Source organism: Syngnathoides biaculeatus, chromosome 1, assembly GCF_019802595.1.
Source record: "Syngnathoides biaculeatus isolate LvHL_M chromosome 1, ASM1980259v1, whole genome shotgun sequence".
NCBI classification, from domain to species: domain Eukaryota; kingdom Metazoa; phylum Chordata; class Actinopteri; order Syngnathiformes; family Syngnathidae; genus Syngnathoides; species Syngnathoides biaculeatus.
In genome coordinates, this window is record NC_084640.1 from 1,757,989 (window position 1) to 1,777,547 (window position 19,559).

At 41.0% G+C, this 19,559-nt stretch overlaps 2 protein-coding genes across 3 annotated transcripts in view; one reads left to right on the forward strand and one right to left on the reverse strand.

Annotated features, from left to right (window-relative positions):
- The window catches only part of LOC133501527 (oxysterol-binding protein-related protein 10), a 49,689-nt gene extending 34,264 nt beyond the window's left edge, over positions 1 to 15,425 (forward strand). Inside the window, exons 6-13 of one of the 2 annotated variants that reach the window (XM_061821392.1) lie at positions 521 to 761; positions 3,862 to 3,992; positions 9,323 to 9,472; positions 9,603 to 10,101; positions 11,689 to 11,875; positions 12,956 to 13,138; positions 13,197 to 13,350; positions 14,510 to 15,425. In XM_061821392.1, coding sequence (XP_061677376.1) covers positions 521 to 761; positions 3,862 to 3,992; positions 9,323 to 9,472; positions 9,603 to 10,101; positions 11,689 to 11,875; positions 12,956 to 13,138; positions 13,197 to 13,350; positions 14,510 to 14,554 — 1,590 coding nt within the window. In that variant the 3' untranslated portion in view covers positions 14,555 to 15,425. Of the gene's footprint in view, positions 1 to 520; positions 762 to 3,861; positions 3,993 to 9,322; positions 9,473 to 9,602; positions 10,102 to 11,688; positions 11,876 to 12,955; positions 13,139 to 13,196; positions 13,351 to 14,509 lie in introns of those variants that run through there. The other variant, XM_061821437.1, reaches the window with a different exon arrangement.
- Positions 15,426 to 15,549: 124 nt separating this feature from the next.
- The window catches only part of stt3b (STT3 oligosaccharyltransferase complex catalytic subunit B), an 84,086-nt gene continuing 80,076 nt past the window's right edge, over positions 15,550 to 19,559 (reverse strand). Inside the window, exon 16 of the mRNA XM_061821566.1 lies at positions 15,550 to 19,489. Within this exon, the coding sequence (XP_061677550.1) occupies positions 19,415 to 19,489 (75 nt within the window). The 3' untranslated portion in view covers positions 15,550 to 19,414. The remainder of the gene's footprint in view (positions 19,490 to 19,559) is intronic.

Here is a 19,559-nt window from a genome sequence, read left to right on the forward strand (position 1 = left end):
TATAATAAAGGACCAATGTTCGTAGCATGATACAGGTCCCTTTAGTAATATTTTAACATTTTTAACTGTCATACGAGTTTAATAATAAACCTGAAAATAATTAATTCTGTTTGCATCCTTATCTTGTGACAAATGACAAAAGTGAAAATAAATCTGTGTTCCGAGTGTGCAACTTGGCATGGGTGTGCCAAGTGCACTAATTAGACAGGAAAGCGCTGATTACAGTAGTCGTCGCATTTTCCTTTTTTGCCAGTACCAGCCCCCTCTGTGGTGGAATCACACAAAAGCCAAAGAAAAAGCCAAACATGGATGTGAAGTAAATTTGAAAGATCCTCACTGATTAGAAAGCTGGTATGTTTTTACTGAGGTTATGTTAGGTCTTTTAGATGTTATTTTTCACATCTCAGAGTGGCGGCGAAGATCATTGTAACTGCTTTGTAAACTTTTACGCACGCCGGCATTTTTTTTTTTTTGTCTGTGCATATATGTACTTACATGTTCTTTAACCGCTCTCTTCCAGATGATGTCCCAAGCCGAGGGTCAGCAGAAGAACCTCGTCCAGTCCATTGACACGTTGCCCACCAAAGGCCCCGTCTCCTGCCTGGACCAGGACCTGCTGCTGCTCAAAGCCACGTCGGCCGCCACGCTCAGTTGCCTGGGAGAGTGCCTGAACATCCTGCAACAGACCCAGAGCCACAACCAGGTGCCACCTCCGTCTCAGGCTACTCAGCGCAACCCAAACGTCCACGGAGCCCGCACCGGTGAGTCCTCCCTGGGCTCCATTCTTGTACTGCTGGAGCCCCCAACTTCTCTCTCTTCTCCTTCCTCTTTGTCGTTCCGTTCTACTTGTTCAGAACCCATTAGCAAGGGCCAGCTGGACTGTAGTTCCTGTCCGTGCCTGATGGGTACTATAAACTTTAACATCTGTACTAAATGTTGCTGAATGTTTCAACTGGGAACTATGAAGTTCAAATTAAGGGATCGCCGTCATTGCCACTGATGACCATGACCTTGTGATGATTGGTTGGGTTGAAAATTCTGCTAAATGTAACAATGATTGCAGAATGCGTATGAATAAAAATGTATCATTTTAGTCTTCAGAGAATTCCAAATCTTTTTTTAATGCCCTAACATTCATGTCCAAAATATGCAGGGTTTATATGTGACTCATTAATCTCACAGAAGCATTTCAGTCGTTGCAAAAATAATCCACAGTGGTGTGTCATCCCAATGCCATGTTTGACCTTCTCTGTGCCTGATCACAAATGATCCAATAAAGTTATTATAATTGAAACCTCCAACGGCCTGAGGGTGCTTCACTGGCTTTAATACAAGGATTGGGATGTCTAATATTGGCAGAATACGCACCAAAAGTTCCAAATAAATATTGTTGGTGTCTCTAAACTTCCGTAACTGCTTCGCATCGACCCCGAAAGCAATTTACAAGTGGACGCTTGCTGCAGTCTCAAAGGTGAAGCCACAGAGGCAGCATGCACGTCAACGGCAAAATGTCAAGTCTTCCCACAAATCTCCGCAAATTCGTATTGTCATTGATTCCCGCATCAATTCCAGTTCCAACGAGTTCCTTTCCAAACAAGCTGAGCTTTTATGACAAGTCTGAAGAGAAAAGAAAAATTAAGTTTTGTCAGTCTCTCACTGAAAATGCTGTGACTCCTTTTCTTTGGTCCACATGTGTTCGTAAAGACTGTTTGGGGACCCCGTGGTTTGGTTCAATATCTTCTATTGAGGGTTCTGACACTTTGGTCAGGGTTCTAACAAGAATTAACTTATTAACCTACATTCTAAATTTAGAGGTAGTGAACCCCCATAAAATCTAATGAAAGTCCAGCTTGGGACCATCCCCCCCATTTACGACTGTAAGGGATTTTATAAGGAGAGTGCTGGGCTACAGGACGCATGAGAATCATCCAGACACAAAATGAAAACAAGAGCTGAATAATGAATCACTTGGCCAACCTTTTGACAGGGTCGGGCATGTGAATGGACTGATGGTCTGTGAGGGCCCCACTTACAAAACAGCAGCAAATTCTTGAGTGCCCTTGCCTCTCTGTCACCTCATTGGAGAGCTTAAATCCTGAAAGGAAGTTAAATGAAAATTTACAAAAGGGACAAACCTTACAAGTCAATGAGTCCACTTGACAACCTGAGTAGTCATTTCAAGTAGAACCTTAATTGCTTAATTGCAGAGGAATAGAAGGACAGGCGACACGGTGGAGCAACTGGTTAGAGTGTTGGTTTCACAGTTCTGAGGACCTAGGTTCAAATCCTAGCCCCGCCTCTGTGGAGTTTTCATGTTCTCCACGTGCCTGTGTGGGCACTCTGGTTTGCTCCCACATCCCAAAAACATGCATTCATTGGATACTCTAAATTGCCCCTAGGTGTGATTGTGACTCATATTTATTAATATTCATATTTCCCCACAGGTCTGTGTACATTCCATCCATATAACATGCAGATGTAAACAGTTCCATCCAGAACTGAATACTGCATCTTAAAATGTGAAACAAAATAACTTTTACCCCACAGCTCAGAAATGTGGGTGCTGTTTTTGTTTCCGTCTAATATTAGCTTTGATCATTTCATAGCTAATCGGATTAAACACCAGTTGAAGTTTGTACTTGGGCGGATGTTCAATATGAACACTTGCATCCAATAATAAAAAACAGATGCCTTTAGAGTAGTTTAGTGCATTTTTGTTGACCCATGAACATGATGGAAGCTCGTAGGGCAGAGTGCCTCTTTCCTATTGGAATTCAAAAAAGTACTTCTAGGAACATTTTTGATTTCAACCAAATTTGGGAACTTGGTCAAGGATGTGAAACACAGATGGTCTGACTATTGTATTAGGACTACTATACTGCTAATTGGACCTGGGACCTACTTTTATGTACAGTGCATATAAGAAGTAGATACACTAATGTTCAATGTCACTTTTCTAGAGACCAAGATAAGTCACTTAGAAACCCCCTCACCCCCACTATGATTGTGATGGTGACAGAAAACTGATAATCATGTCAGGAAATGTCAATTTGAATGTTTGAAATGATCTTGGTCTGGCATTTGAACAAGGGTGTGTAGACTTTTTTTTTAATAACTGTCTGAAAAGCTTTGATGAAGAAACTTGCTTTCTTTTTGTGAGCTCATTTACAGCAAATTCTACATGAAAATTAACATGGGGCTGGAGGACAGAGAAAATGTCAGTTAATGGACCAGAACATTTTAATTATCCGCTAAACATTCACTCCCGCTTTACCTTAACATAAATCAAACTTTTTTACTTCACATAACGCAAAAAGGTATAAATGTTCTTTTCATGCTGCTATAATTAAATGAAGTCAAATTTAATTCTCAGTAATTCAATAAGTATGAATTGCATACATGCGCATCTATTATAATACAAAAAACGTTTGACATTGTCAAAGAGATACAGTAATTTAGTATGTAATTTTCAGCCCTGCACCAAAGTGTCCACAGAAACAAAATAAATTTAATATATTTTTTTTTTAACTGACAAACAGAAATGAAGAAAGCGCAAGAGCAGAAGTGATAAAGCAAGATTCGGGCAAGAGAAGCACCCAAATATCAGAACACATATTACATTCCCACATACCACAAACAAACGACAGACACACAAAACACACGCACACGCAATTTCCTCTTGTCTCGTCTGTGTCAGTTCCACCAGCGTATTTCAATGTTCTTTTAATCAAACACGTCGGATGTAGATTAAAAGTGATTCGGGCCGTCGTCATCGTGCCAAGCCAATTGGGCGTCAATACACGCAGATCGATCAATAACCAGCTTTTGCTTTAGCCTCTGACATCATTGTCGTTTGCTCAGATGGCGTTCCTGTGTGGACGGTACCCAGGTCACCCTCAGGACAGCATCTGAAAAACGGCGGCCTGACTCCTCTGCGCCCCCCCGAGGCTTTGCCAGCCCTCAGGGAGAGGAGCCTGTCGCACGGTGTCCAGGTGAGGCAGCTCATTTCAGCTTGATTTTGCTTTTTCTCAACTTGTCCGTCTCGAGTTTCCAAACGCGATTGGCGTCATGCCACCCAAAAAATGCCGACCTGTGCTGGTTTCTTGTGTCAAGATTAGGCTGCAGGTTTGAAACTGCTCAGGCCTTCCTGCATGTGCACTTTTCGGTTAATTGAAGACTTTAAATTTTCTGTAGATGTGAATTTGTGGTTGTGTGCCCTGCAGTTGGCTGGGGAGAATTACAAAATATATAAAAAATGTTTTTTGTAAAGTTGAAATTGGCTTGGCTCTGAAAGTAATTATTTTCATTATTGATTCCTACTACCACCTGTGGGGTTTTGCGTAATTGATATACTTTATACTCCTCACAAAAAGTTGGAGATTCCGGTTTTAGGTTAAATTTCAGTATTAAATCAAACTGCGCTAGAAAACTTAATTTGACCTTGCTAAAAATTTGATGTCCAACTGTTCAATTTTCAGGGCTATTGAGGCACTGATACAGACACTATAGTATCGATATAAGTGCTGATATACTGTACATCTGTCGTCGTACTCTGCTCATGTTCCTCTTATATTTTTTAAACTTATCTCTTAAAGTTCATTTAATATTATACATATATATATATCTTTGTTTTGTTTTTTTAGAGTAAAAACAGATTTACTCTATGGCCTTACATCACACGGTTTGCATCTAGCGCTGGCTTTTGCGCTAAATATCTTTCCATGTTATGTTGTTTCTGATTTATACCAGCAGAGGGCAGCACAATGCTTTGGTTTCGACTTGACAGCTTTCCATCCATTAGCTGCACCACTTTATCCTGTTCAGGGCCAAAAGTCTGACAATTACACAATTGTTGAGGAGGAACTGGACCCACGTTTCCTGCACAGGAAGATAAGAATAAAATAAGATATACTCCAAAATATTGCATACTTGCAGGTTGTGCTTGTCTTAAACTTTTAATGAACAACTCTTGCACCTACAGAAGTGGTCAAAATAATATGATGAACAACTCTTGCACCTACAGAAGTGGTCAAAATAATATAAATCCAATGTGACGAACAGATTAATCCACGTTTTCAGTGTATTTTATTGCTACATCTTTGAAGTTGCCAGTAGTTTCGGTAGATTCTCAGAAAACAACACCCGACATTCGTGATAAAGGATTAAGGCTGTGTAATTTATTGAGGAGTGTGTTAAAAAATAGCCTGCAATTGACTTCACATTCCAAAAACTATTTTGTACAAACTTTTTTGTTTCTAGGATTTACCAATCCTTTGAATCATTGAACTAATATTTAGTTGTATGACCAAAATTTTTTTTAAATAACTGCTTCACATCTGTGTGGTATGGAGTCAACTAAACGTGTGGCATTTTTCAGCCGTTATGCCACGACAAGATTCCACAATTCATTTATAGTTATTGGTTTTGCTTCAGAAACAGCATTTTTTATGTCACCCCACAAATTCTTGATTGGATTAAGGTCTGGGGATTGGGCTGGCCAAACATGACATTAACTTTGTTGCTGCGATCAATAGGCCCAACACCATAGTAGGAGAAACATGCCCATATCATGATGGTTGCACCACTATGCTTCAATGTCTTCACTGTATACTGTAACTTGAATTCAGAGTTTTGGTGTCATCTCACAAAAAGAACAATGTTACTCTTATCAGTCCACAAAATGTTCCTCCAATTCTCTATAGGGCAGTTAATGTGTTCTTTGGCAAATTGTAGCCTCTTCACCACATGCCTTTTTTTTTTACCCCCCCCCCCAAACAGAGGGACTTTGTGTGGTATTGTAAATAAATTAGCTTCCAAAGACATCTTCTCACTGTCACAGTACTTACAGGTAACTCCAAACTGTCTTTGATCGGCTGAGCCTTTGCTATTCTGGTTATTCTGTGATCCATTTTGATAGCCATTTTCTGCCATGTGTTTTGGTTTTGCTCTTCATCTTAAGGCAGTGGAGATCACACGATCACACTAACACACACACACACACACACACACACACACACACACACACACACACACCACACACACACACACACACACACACACACAAAAGTCAAAGAATGGTCAGTGAGATGAAGACTTGTCCTATCTGTGCTTTTTAAACACACAAACATGCATTCCACCATGTTGTTTTGCAAAAAGAAAAAGGACAAATATAAAATGGACACAAAAAAATGCGGAACTGGAGGAACGGTAGCAGAAGGAAAACATGCAAATGGATTGTGTAGACAACTGAGTTTATGGAGAGTGACTGCACTGTAACAGGAGAACAGGAAAGGAGGACGGATGAAGGAAACGATGGCATAGAACAGATTACAGGTTGCAGCACAACCGAGGAAAACACCACAAATGTAAATCAACAAAATTGGACTTCAAAAGGGTCAATGGAGGAGTGTTACAGGAATAAGAAAACAAATGTGTCATTAATTGCAGTAGGAAGAGTCGCTGATTGCAGCTTCATAAATCTGCACGTTGAATTTAAGCAATAACAATTCCACCCAAATAAAACCTTTCAAATTAATTCTATTCGTTTATCAGCACAGATCCTTTATGTAATGTAAGATAGAAAGTTAATGTTAGTGTGACTTGTTGCTTGTTTGGCTGTACAGTAAAAAAAATAATACAAATTATGATGTGACAGGCTGACACTTGTTTCCCCAGTTCAGGACTAATAAAGGCCTCTTCTATTTTTAGCAGGCTGCGATTACAGCCCCCAGTCAGGAAGAACAGTCAAGCCAGTGAGGGTGGTGGAATAGTCAATGGAAGGTGGAGGAGGAGAGAAAGTGATGTCAGGAGAGACTTGACAAGCGATGGGGCGGGGGCAGAAGTGAGGAGGAGGAAGTCAAAAAAGAACACGTAAGAAAACGATGATGGGAAGCAGCAGGAGGAGGGGACATGACGGGGACTTACCCCTGAGCTGTGCCCCCCCCCCACTTCCTTGTTTTCCAGGGTGGTTGGTGGCCACAACAGCTGCTCACTTCCACATCGCGACGGCAGGGAGATGAAGATGTCTTTTGATGGCCGCTGAGCAGACATTGAAACAACTTTGTCTCTGCTCCTGTTAGAGGGCTTTGCTGGTGTTGAGGCTACTTTCCTTTATTTCTTCTTTTGGTCATTCTTGCCTTTTATGGCGATGAAGTCCAGTTGTACGCAGGGCAAGTATTTAGATGCACAGCAGGAAAACGTGAGTGTTTCAAGCTTCTTAGTGTGATGCATGCACCACACACTAGTTTTCTTTATGGGGGGAATGGGTTAGTATCAGCCTTCAGGCGAAACACTTACTGTACTGTATCATGGATTAGCATTTTTTCCCCAGTAGTTGTAATCAAAAACAGCAAGTTTTTTTCTTTTTGCCAACACTGAGGATCCTTCATAAATTATTGACCAAATTAGCCAGCAGAATTGATTTTGATTGTAAACAAAATTTTGAAGTGGATAAAGTAAAGATGAAACACTGTACAGATTTTTACAAAATACACAATTGCATTCAGGTAATGGTAATAATGAAAAATGTTCTGTTCAAAGACTTATCTTTCGTTAAATCCTGCACAGTTTTAAGAAACATTGGAAGACACAGAGATAAAAATGCTGTTAAAATGAAAACTAATTCCCAGGAGGTTTGCAGTTTCTGTACATTTTATTTCCCTTAAACTGCCTGTTGGAAGCTTAAAGCAGTTGGATGCCAGTTGTGCAACAGACTTTTGTGAGCTAAACAAAGCAAAACATGTGACAGAAAGCATGGCCATCAGCCCTAGTCCAGCATTACAGTACCAAAAACTGTTGTAGGACAATGAGGTACTTTGTGTGAGTAAATTCATGTTGTGAATTGAGTTGGGTGTCTACATGTATATCTCTACAGTCTATCAGATTGGGGCACATCAAAAAAGGCTAATGTAGTTTAGAAAAGAACAGTTTTATTGGGCTTGTTTTCAAGAATTAGGATTCCTACTTCAATGATGGTGGAAATGCAGTCACGATTTGTTTTAACTGTGAGAGCAACAGTCAAAAGGCGTGCCACATGAACCTTGCAGGACAACTGTTTTTTTAAGTTCATGTATGCTGATTCGCCAGCCAAAACGGGTTTGAATGGAAAAGCGATGGTTAATGTGTAAAATATTGTCATGTACTGCGTGTGTCTGAAACATACAGTAAGTCCCGAGGGCCAGATCTGGCCCACTATATCATGCCGTGAGGGCCGCATAAGCAAATCATGTTCACGTACTTCATGTACTTCTGTAGCAAAATTTCAAATTGTCATCACTTGCCCAGAGCACTTCATTTGAATCCAGTTTTGCCATTCAAGAGCTCGTGCAGAAGCGCTGTGACCCTCTTAGCAGCAATTTCCTGTGACAGTCAAGAGCCTTTTTAATTAATTAGAACCGCCATAATCATAACAGACCTTTGTCGGCTTCCTTCCTTCCCGTACTGAGGTCTACAAAATATACCCAAATCAAGTCACGGGACCCCAGGTCTTTCGTGTTGAGTGTGCACGCTACACGGATGCAGCCGGCCCCTGCGTGGCTTCTGCATGCATATAATGAAATATTCAGGTAACGGGCAGGCAATTCTGTCCTGGAAATTTTTTTCCCATGCTCGTTTCCACCTCTCTGCACACAGACGCTTTGCAATCAAGCACCTAGGGAATTTCACATCCTGGTTGATCCGTGCTTGTTTTTTTTTTTTTTTTTTTTTGCCATTCGCTCCAGCGGCATTGTCATCAAAATAAAAAGTCCTTAAGACGGTATTGCACAAAACCAGCAATTGGGGGGTAGGGGTAGGCAGCACTGAGGTAAAATGGGCGCAGAGAGAGCTTTGTGGCCCACAGGCTACAGAGCACTTTGTGCATTATACATTAGAATCTTTATTTTTTTTTCCTCTTCCCATCCTGCCTCCGTCAAGTTACTGCAGGAGATAAAGGCACGGGGCTCCCATTTCAGCGCTCAATCCGCCTTCAGTTGAATGCTGGGAAAACGAAACAAAGCGCGCATCTTCACTCTGCTTTGACTGGTCGCCTATTGGGGCTGGAAGAAAGCAAGAGGTTGAAAGAAATACAAGCGCTTGTACTGTGACGTGCTGAAAGTGGTTTGATGGATGTAATGACAAGTGAATAAAGTTGTGCCTTTTTAATTTTTTTTTTTTTTTTTGTGGATGTAAGAGGTGGACTGTCATTGATGGAAAGAGGAAAGCAGGAAACTTTTGGACATTCGATTTGTTGGTTTTGCCCATTGATTGGTCTATCCCTAAAAAGTATAAGTTCATATTACTGAAGCTAAAATTCAAATATTGTGATTTTTTTTTTCCTGGACAGCACCAGGCAGGGCTGGCGGACATCAGCCAAAGTGAGGAAGTGACAGACACAGAGGAAAGCGAGGAGGAGGACCTGGGAGTCCTGGATGACCAGAGGAGCATCATTCTCCACTTGCTCTCCCAGCTAAAACTAGGAATGGACCTCACTCGGGTGAGGCTCTCAAATCGCTGGCTTTGAAATGTGAATCATGAGAATAAGTCCGTTTTTGTCTTCTGTGGAAAATGCCAGGGGTGTGCTTTCCGAGGAAGGCTATAAATGTTCTTTTGCTGGATTTTCCTAGGTGGTGCTGCCTACTTTCATCCTGGAAAAGCGCTCGCTGCTGGAAATGTACGCCAACTTCATGGCCCACCCGGACTTATTCTTGTCAATCACAGCTGGAGTTACAGCCGAGGAGCGCATAGTCCGCTTCGTGGAGTACTACCTGACCTCCTTCACCGAGGGGCGAAAGGGGGCTGTTGCCAAGAAGCCCTACAACCCCATTCTGGGGGAAATCTTCCACTGCTCCTGGGAAGTGCCTCGGGACAAAGTCAAGCCTTGGGTCAGAGCGACCCAAGGCTCCTCCCGGGAATCAGGCAGGGTGGCCAACAACGTGCAGCATGGTGACAACGTAGCAGGAGGCTGCTACAGAGTCTGCTTTGTGGCCGAGCAGGTGTCCCATCATCCGCCGGTTTCCGCCTTTTACTGCGAGTGCAGGGAGAGGCAGGTGTGCGTCAACGCCCACGTGTGGACCAAGAGCAAGTTCATGGGCATGTCGATAGGAGTGTCCATGGTTGGAGAAGGTCAGTCTTTCCCAACCAGCACATTTCAATTCACAACTTTGAACAGGATCAACAGTGTAGAAAAGGAACGGATAATATAGAATTGATCACAGGGCGCTAAGATGATGTTCAAACATAAAGGTCAAGTGTCATGAAATGGCTGATTTTTAGTATGTTATTAATGATTAATTAATTAATAAATAAATTAATGATTATTTAATCAGTTTTTTTCACCACAAAACATGATTTTGATGTATATGGCTTTTTGTAACTCCCGCCATGAAAATCCTCTCAAGGAATTTGTTTTCGAGAAGAAGGAAGTAACGTATATGGCAGGACCACCCTCAAGTGGACTCGTTTGTTTCTATTAGTTTTACCTCCGGGAAGGTAGCTTGTTGGTCCTTCGTGTTAGCCAAAATGCCGCCTCGTTGCATTGCTGGATATTGTTCGAACACTCGGGAGGATGGATTTACCCTTCATAAGTTTCCAAGAGACCTGGTTTGTCGTGAAAAATGGATTGCACAGGTGCAAAGGACGAGAGCTTTGTGGATTCCAAATGACAGGTAGGTGTATACAGCTCCTAAAAAAAAAAATTATAGTTTGGGGGGGGACCACGTAATCTGTCTTTCATAACATAACAAAAGATCCACGAATGTATGACAAGGGTGCTAAATGTGTCGATGTGCGCATCAGACGGCTTCCGCGTCGGGTTCCCCGGCGAAGAATTCAGAGTCGTGCTCCGCAGGCGAGCACGGCTTCGGCCGGCCTGGCTCATACATACTGTCTGGGAGTCTGTTAATTAGAAGTGATCTGCATATCATATAAATATGGCTCCAAACAATAGGGTAATATTGCCCCGGACACTTCACCCGATGTGAGATGATCTCTTCTTTGAAATGAACATCCGTGTCTCATAGTAGACGGGCGGACGAGCCGCCGGCCAAGCCGTGCCTCGCAGACGATGTTTCTAATCACCTGTCAGCGAGACAGCAGGAAAGAGACCTTACCCACAAACGGAATGATGCCGACTGCTGAGTCATGCTTTCTGCCGCACCTCCGGGCAGGTCATGACAAAGTAGGTAATTACGTACAGGAGCGGCTGATGTCGGCTGGTGACCTTCACCGTTAGGCGCAACTGATTGTTGACTTTGTGATTGTGCAACTGTAATCAGTGTGTGTGGAGCACAACACAGTCCCGGGTTATATGCATGTGAAGCGCCTTAATGTTCTGATTTGATCAGGAATTCACAGATTGGACGTACAGTACAGCCATTAGATGCATTTCCCTTTCCCGTGTTTAGATTTATAAGATATATATATATATAATTTATAAGGCCCGAGTTATGTGCACCACAGTCCTTACTTTGGAATAGTGGAATTAGGAACTATTGGGCTTTCATTTACAATCCAATTAATTGGTTAGCTGTTTTGCTGCACACAAAGACTTTGCATGCAAGGATAGACAGAGGATGAAATAAATGTTTAATAGTTTAACAGGAGACAGAAGGGCCAGTGTGCTTGCCTGTCAGCTGTGAGGCATATGTCATTGCCTTGAGCTTTTCTTAAATGTTCAATTTTGTGTTTAACTTCCTTCTTTTCTTCCACCAGGGGTGCTGTATCTTAAGGAGCACGAGGAGGAGTACGTCTTCTCGCTGCCCTCGGCCTACGCTCGTTCCATCCTCACTGTGCCCTGGGTGGAACTGGGAGGAAAAGTCTCCATCAACTGCGCCAAGAGTGGCTACTCGGCCACGGTCACTTTCCACACCAAGCCTTTCTATGGCGGCAAAGTGCACAGGTGACTACACACTACACTGTGCCTTTGCCCATTTGCGGCCCCCTCATATTCACGGATTTCAGTCTCCAAATTTTCATTTTTTTTATTGACCATATTTTCACAATTGTATAGGTCTTAAATTCTCTTCTAAATGGGCGATGCGCCACATTTGACATGGGGCCTTAGAATGTGGTGCCCCTTTTGCACACACTGAGGTCCCACATTTGCAAATGTTGTGTGACTTATCCAACAAAGTATACTTAAACACACTGGTTACACAGGCAGTGCGTGGGACAACGTGAGCTTACAAATGCTTCCTTTGCCCCAAGACAATACAAGACAAAATGTGAAATGCTCTTGTTCCTCACTGCCTCAGGACCGCTGTCATATGGTCGCTTACATACACGTTGAAACACTTGCTGGTATGCATGCTAACAGTGTAGCCATGGTGTATTAATACTGCATCAATTATTCAAGGATCTTCATTATTTTCAGAGGTTACATTCCTCAACCCCCCCCCCCACCCCAATAACAAAAATCCTCAAATAACCCAGTCCATGACAGACTCAATTTAATTTACATGATTTATTCTCTCACCATTGTTGACAGGTTTCTACTACTTATCCTGTCCAGGACACAGATTGCGTCATGTAAAATGAATAGAGCTTTAAATCATAATTATCATTATCAGAAATAAAAAGGGGAGAGAGCACATAACTGAATTGACCTTTGACCCTACCTTCCAATCACCATGTTTGATATTTGATTCACCATATTGTTAGAACCATGAAATTCCGAGTTTGTACTCCATGGCACCATCTTGTGGCATCTCAGTGCCATGAAACTATGGAGAAATAAATTGAGGAGCTCCATTTGGACATCAGTAGTGCTTTGCTGCCATTTGATGACATCTTGGTGTCAATGAAGTATGCATATTTAAGTGACTAACAGTTTCATGTATACAAAAGAAAAGCTGCCATCGAGTAGATTTATAATCCTTTTTGCAGCGATTTTTTTCTGTTTTCAGCAGGGAATGTCGATTTTCTATTTGTCCTCTTTCATGAAGTGAATATTTTACTAACAGTTGTGTGTCGGTCGTAGAGTGACTGCAGAGGTAAAACACAATCCGACCAACACGATTGTGTGTAAAGCGCAGGGTGAGTGGAACGGAACCCTGGAGTTCACCTACAGCAGCGGGGAAACCAGAGTGCTCGACACGGCCAAACTCACCGTGACCAGGAAGAAGCTGCGCCCACTAGAGAAACAAGGACGCACTGAGTCCAGGTATGAAGAATTAAGACAGGTGTCGAGATGGAAACTGAATAGATTTGTCCGCTTGTAGGCGGTTATGGGAACATGTGACCAAGTCGCTGAAAGATGGCAACATGGACGAGGCGACTGAGCACAAACATGGACTAGAGGAGCACCAGAGGGCGGACGAGAGACGGAGAGCAGCTGATAACAAAGCCTGGACACCCAAATACTTCACTAAGGAGGTCATATGCTCGTGCAACTGTCCTCACACATGCTTAAATCTGTAAAATGCATTTACAATTGTTGTATAGAAATGTGTTGTACTTACCGGTCCAAGGTGTATCCTGCTTCTTATCCAAAGTCATATGGGATATGCGCCAGGTTACCTGTGACCCTAATGAGGATAAGCTGTATAGAAATAAATGGAAGGATTGATGCAGCTTCTGAAAACACCATCCACCCATCTTTAACTACCTTTTGATCATGACATTACACATACTTCAGGGTGGGTGGGGTGAACTAAGTCCTTCCTTGAGTGAAGCTTAAAAACAGGGGCGAATGATAATTCAGCCTATTTCTCAACCAACGTAGTTTGTTTGAAGTTTCCGTTGAATAGAAGCCAACACGTAAGGCAAGCTGATTTCTAGGGAACTGGAACACCAGCCATGCTTCACATTTCAACGGGTACGTCAATTTAAAAATAGAAGTGGAGGAAATTCAGACATGGCTGAAATGATCATTGCGAGACTGGCTACTGACTTCTGTTGCTCATTAATGATGGCACAGACATGCTTTTGATGGTGAAATAGATAAGCTCCAGCATAGACAATCAGCTACCAGGCATGCTGTTATGTTCTTTCTCAACATTTTATATAGAGTAGGAGCCAGAGGTGTACACTGTGCAAAAGTCTACATAAAAGAGGTATGTCTTTAAAGAACATGGAGAAGTCCAGATGGGCTCATAGCTTTGGAAGGCTACTCGATACAAAGGAAATGCATGTAATCTTTTGACTTCGGAGAAAATATAAAACTCTTGCTCATTATTGTGGGATTTAACAAAATTAGTTTTAGTGATCCTGACTGGCCCGACACAGGAGTCTGATTTGACTTCAGTGAGAGAGAAAAAAATTAAGTGTTTTTGCACAGTGCATGTAAACCTGTGGGAGAAAGGCTTCCACAAACCCGAAAGCAGCTTCCTTCCCAGTCTAATCCCTTTGGAACTGGCTTCTTCACCCCCAGGCACTCTCTATACAGCTTGATTTTTTTAAATGTTAAAGTTAATTGAAAATAAGCATTTTGTGTGTAGTATTTAGTCCACCACCCCCGCAACTACCTTTGGATGCAAAATGTGTCACACGTTTCTGTCTTGCCTGTGCTAACGTCAAGTGTACAACATTGCAGGGAGACGGGTGGACCTACAACAATCCTCTGTGGAAGTCCACCTGACAGTAAGCCCTCGCATCGCTTGTTGTGGCTCTGGATTGGGAGGTCACACATGGGTAGCAGCAGCTTCTTGAAACTCAAAAGCCTAGCTCTGGACTCACTGTCGCCATGGAGACACAGACAGGAAACAAGCAATGGTGCCAAAGGGAATCTCCGCGTGTAACAAAGGACAGCGTTTTGTACGGAATTGATATAGGATTACTTTTCTTCTATTTTTCACCTGTGCCGAGGCCTTTTTGCAGTCACACAATGAGCTCTTGTCAGTGGTGTTTGTACATCCAATACAATGTTTTCTCACGGTCTACTTTGCTCACGTAACAGTAAAGTTATTTGTAATGCACTTTTACCATTGGTGTAGATAAGACACTTTTGTAATGTATGGCTCGATCAGCCAATCAGGGTAGTCATCTAGCAGGAAATAAGATAACAAAACCTTGTAAATATCAGTCAATACAAAATGTACTACATTAAAAGACCATGAAGTACAAGGTCAAGTTTTTTTGACGCTACATTGGTGTTAATCCTAAACAGCCTTGATTATTTTGTCTGCACTTAGAATGTATTCAAACACATTCTCAATAGTTTCCTCATTTTATATTGTGTGTGTTTGTGTTTTATTATTTGGAGTTTAGTCCCGTAAAGGCTTTCCTATCTTCTTTTTTGAGTGATTATAATATTTACCTGACACTCCAATAACTGTCCTGTGGATGCTGACCTTTATTCGTTAACGTGTATGTTATTTTATTATTTTTTTTTAATATTGTGACTAACAAAGGAACCTTAGAGGGAATTTAATCTTTGAAACAAAACCCAAGAAACACTCACAGGAGGATTGGAATTACTAATAGTCAACAGCTTTCCATAAATGAAAACACTAATTTTGAATGTATATTTAAGTGACTAACAGAGTTTAATGTATACAAAAGAAAAGCTGCCATCTTGTAGATTTATAATAATTTTTGCAGCAATCTTTTTCTGTTTTCAGCAGGGAATGTAAATTTTTTATTTTTCCTCTTTCATGAAGTTTTACTGACAGTTGTGTGTCGGTCGTAGAGTGACTGCAGAGGTAAAACACAATCCGACCAACACGATTGTGTGTAAAGTGCAGGGTGAACCCTGGAGTTCACCTACAGCGGCGGGGAAACCAAAGTGATCGACACAGCTCCCGATTTTGAATATATTTAAGCCCAACAACCATCTACCTGATCTAAATAATAATCCACATCATAACACAGCATCTTAAATTTGGGTGCCCTAACGATGATAGTAAAAAAAATTGTGGTTACATTATCGTTAGGGTTATATTCAACCCAGTTGTTTTACAATTTACCGATTTTTAAAAATATTTTCAAACGTGTTGTATACTTAATTTATGTGTGTATGTAAAAGCAATTTTAAATCGGTGTTTTTTCGAGCAAGTACATTATTGCACTTGAATTGTGTAATGCTGCAAAGAGCCACCAGAGGTCACTATGTCTTTGATCGAAATACCGAAGCAGGAAGTCGGCAACACCACAAAAATAACCTTCAGACATTTTCATGCTTCCTGAAGAATGGTAGGAAGATAAGCATACATTTTCCACCATATAGTGTTATCAAAAGCCTTCCTGCAAAAAAAAAAAAAAAAAACATTGTGCAATATTTAAAAAAAATTCCAACATTTCAGGCCGTGGTGAATTTTGTTAAACTACTTGATAAACTTTTGATTGATCAATTACATTACATTACATTAAAGTAGTTTTACACCTTGAAGTTGCGGAAGCCCGTGAAAGCACTAAGATGTTTTCAGATGCTTCAATAATAATTAGCTATTTTAATAAATGCCAGGAAACTCCAAACAAGTGACATTATGGGGAAAAGCCCAACATCGACTCATCAGTCTGTTAAGTGTTCAGTCATCCGAGGGTTATTGCTGCCACCCACTGCAGAAATAACTGCACTGCACTAAACCTGCAAGGAAATATTTGGAGGAATGCTGTGGTTGCACGTCTTGGATGGAGGCCCACAATGACAACACAGAAGGTTTAATTTAAGTGTATATTTAAAGATGACTGAACAAACAGAGCAACAGTGTAAATGCCAAACATGAAAAGAAGAGCCTAGGGGAATTGAGTCAGGCAAACAATCCGACAGAAAATCAAAATGTGTGAGCAACAAACAGCACTGAGCGGGAAAAAAAAGAAAGAAAAAAAGTTTTGTTTTCACTATCCTAAAAACAGGAGGGTAAGCATATTCACATCACATTAAGGCTTTATCAGAATGCTCCTCTTGAAAGCAAACCAAGAAGAAGTGTGGTGAGAAAGCCTCAGAAACATGGGGAGAGCACTAAGGAACCCTGGTGAGCAAAGAAAAAAAATACAAGTCGTACAGTTGTGACAAAATGACCACATCAGTCTGATGCATTTCAGATCCGAGGGAACCAAAAGCTGAGGTGTGCATGTCGAGTATCTCCTTTGCTGTTCAGACATGCCAACATAAAAAAAAGACCTTAAGTCTTTTTGAAAATTGAAAAAATACAAATAAAAGCTTACTGCCGGTCCCAGCTGCGTCTGTTTTGGGTTTATATACTATTGAGCCATTCGAGTGTGATGCTAAAACACAGATGACTTTTGCAACACACAAGCTATTGGCCTGAGTAGCCATTTTGATTTTGACTACCATTGTTGGTTTTAAAAAATATATATAGATAAACACCCATTCAACGAAGAACTTTAATGACGCTCACTTCAAATGGAGACTTTTTTTTGTTGTTGCTTTATGTAATTCCATGATAGTAAACATAAAAATCCAAATGAGATTTAAGACAATGTGATAATTGTGTCATTCCCAATTCTAAGACATTTCAGACTAGTTGATGTTAACTAGCAAGAAAATGTGACTATTATGGGCCACACTGCTCAGATATATTTTTTAATAAAACAAAGTTGAATAAAATGTTGCAAGAATATTATCCAAACTTTCTTTTTACCCATTCTCAATTTTTTTCCAATTCACCCTGGTATTTAGACTACTCTGTTAATTATATCTATATATATAGATATATATATATTCATTCTTATTCTTGTAAAATTCAACTTTATGCTAGATTTTCTAAATTTGAATTAAAATACTTGTCTTGTTTGACTTGATTCTAAACATTTTCTAGTCTAGTAATACTCCAACATAATTGATGTAAAACCATTTTCATAGCAATGACCATTTTTGGTTATATAATTACTCAATTCCCTTAAAAAGTGAACCCATTAATTGCAAAATTTTACAAGTAATCGCTCTAAAGTCTTACACTGAACTGTATTTGCCAACAGATGCGGGCAAAGGATTACTTTTGTCAAAAATGAAGCTTCACAATTTACTGCAACAGTTGCCTGGCGCACAAATGCCAACAGATGTTGCCAAAAACTTTGGAATGAGCAGAAGATCAGTGAATAGCAGACTTTATCAACAAATTACAGAGAATAGGGCCCCGAAAATATATATGAATACGTGACTTTGCAAATGTCGAATGCAAATGGTTTCACTGTATTTTGATTTGTTTATTTATTTACTGTATTCTTTGCAAGTGGCCCAAAACAGCAACATTTGAACAGCAATGAGCGGATGAGTGATGATTAAAAAAAAAAAAAAAAAGTGACAGCTCTGGAGTGGAAGACATTAAAGGTGATTTGTTTCCCTACAAGTGAGAGTGGGCAAGGCAAAGACTGAAAGATGATAAACTCTTCTAAAGTACTCCCCATCATCAGTATTTTCACTATCATTCAAGTTACCCCCCCCCCGTACGAGGCCTCTGCTCCCGAAGCTTAACGACGGAAGACAGAAAACGCGAGTCGACGACGAGAGCCACTCGGACTTACTCGCTCAACTAGAAAGCTCCCTCTGCAGAACGGGGGAGGCCTCATTTATTAACATAACTACTTTTTACATATTGTTGCTCACCTCTTTGAAGCAGGCGCAGCAAAAATGTACAATCTAGGCTATTTAGGAGTGGGGGTGGGTGGCTTTGTTAAAATTCACATTCATTCCATCCATTAACAAAATCTCAAGGCCCTCTGTACAAGAATTATTGCATTCACTGATCTACTTGCTGTTATAAAAAAAAAAAAAATTAAAAAACTCAGTAACAACAAAACTTAAGACTGCATACTGACAAAAAAAAAAAAAAAAAAAAATCACAAGAATGCAATATATTATACTTTGACATATATCTTTACATAGTTACATGTTAGGCCAATTGGTTTGTAAATTATTAGAAAGGGAAGCGTGAGGAGACCAAGCAGGAAAAAAAAAAGGAGGAAGATGATTGTGAAGGTAAATTCAAATAGGTGGGTGACGTCCCTCCATACCGCATACGTTCGTGTGAACACGTGTCAGGAACGAGGCCTGGGTGCTTCCTCACTTTTTTCATGTGCCATGGAGCAAGGTCACGTTAACGGCTCTTTGGTGCAAAATGTTGCTACACCCCCTCCCCCCTTTCTATACCCTCATCTGCATCCCACCCCCCGCACACTGATAATCACATAGTTCGTGTACCACAACAGTTTTAATTGACACACACCAACAGAGCAACCCAATTCCTTGCCACACATTCAAATACAAAGTTAGCATAAAATTAGCAAAATCAAAAAAAGTGGAGAAAAGAAGCAAGACTAAATTCCCCACCCCCCCACCCCGCTCCAAGATAAAATGGACAACGGTTTCTCGGAGCGAGCCAGAATTTGACACTTCACTTTCCTGGCCACACGGGGTGCTGTTAAAACAAACCAAATGCTTGAGCCCAAGTGCCACAGACATCCACACCCCGGTGCTCTTCTTCATTGTTTGTCAGAGGTTTCGTCGCATTTTATTTGTTTTCCTATGAGAGTTCATCTACTTTTTTTGTACTTTCTTGCCTTTTTTCAGGAGCAGCTTGTTCTTGACGTAGCCTCGCTTCCTCTTGGCTGTCTGTATACAAATGGGGATGGGGGGAGGGTGATAGAGGACCTGATATTAACAAATGTGACAGATTTATTAA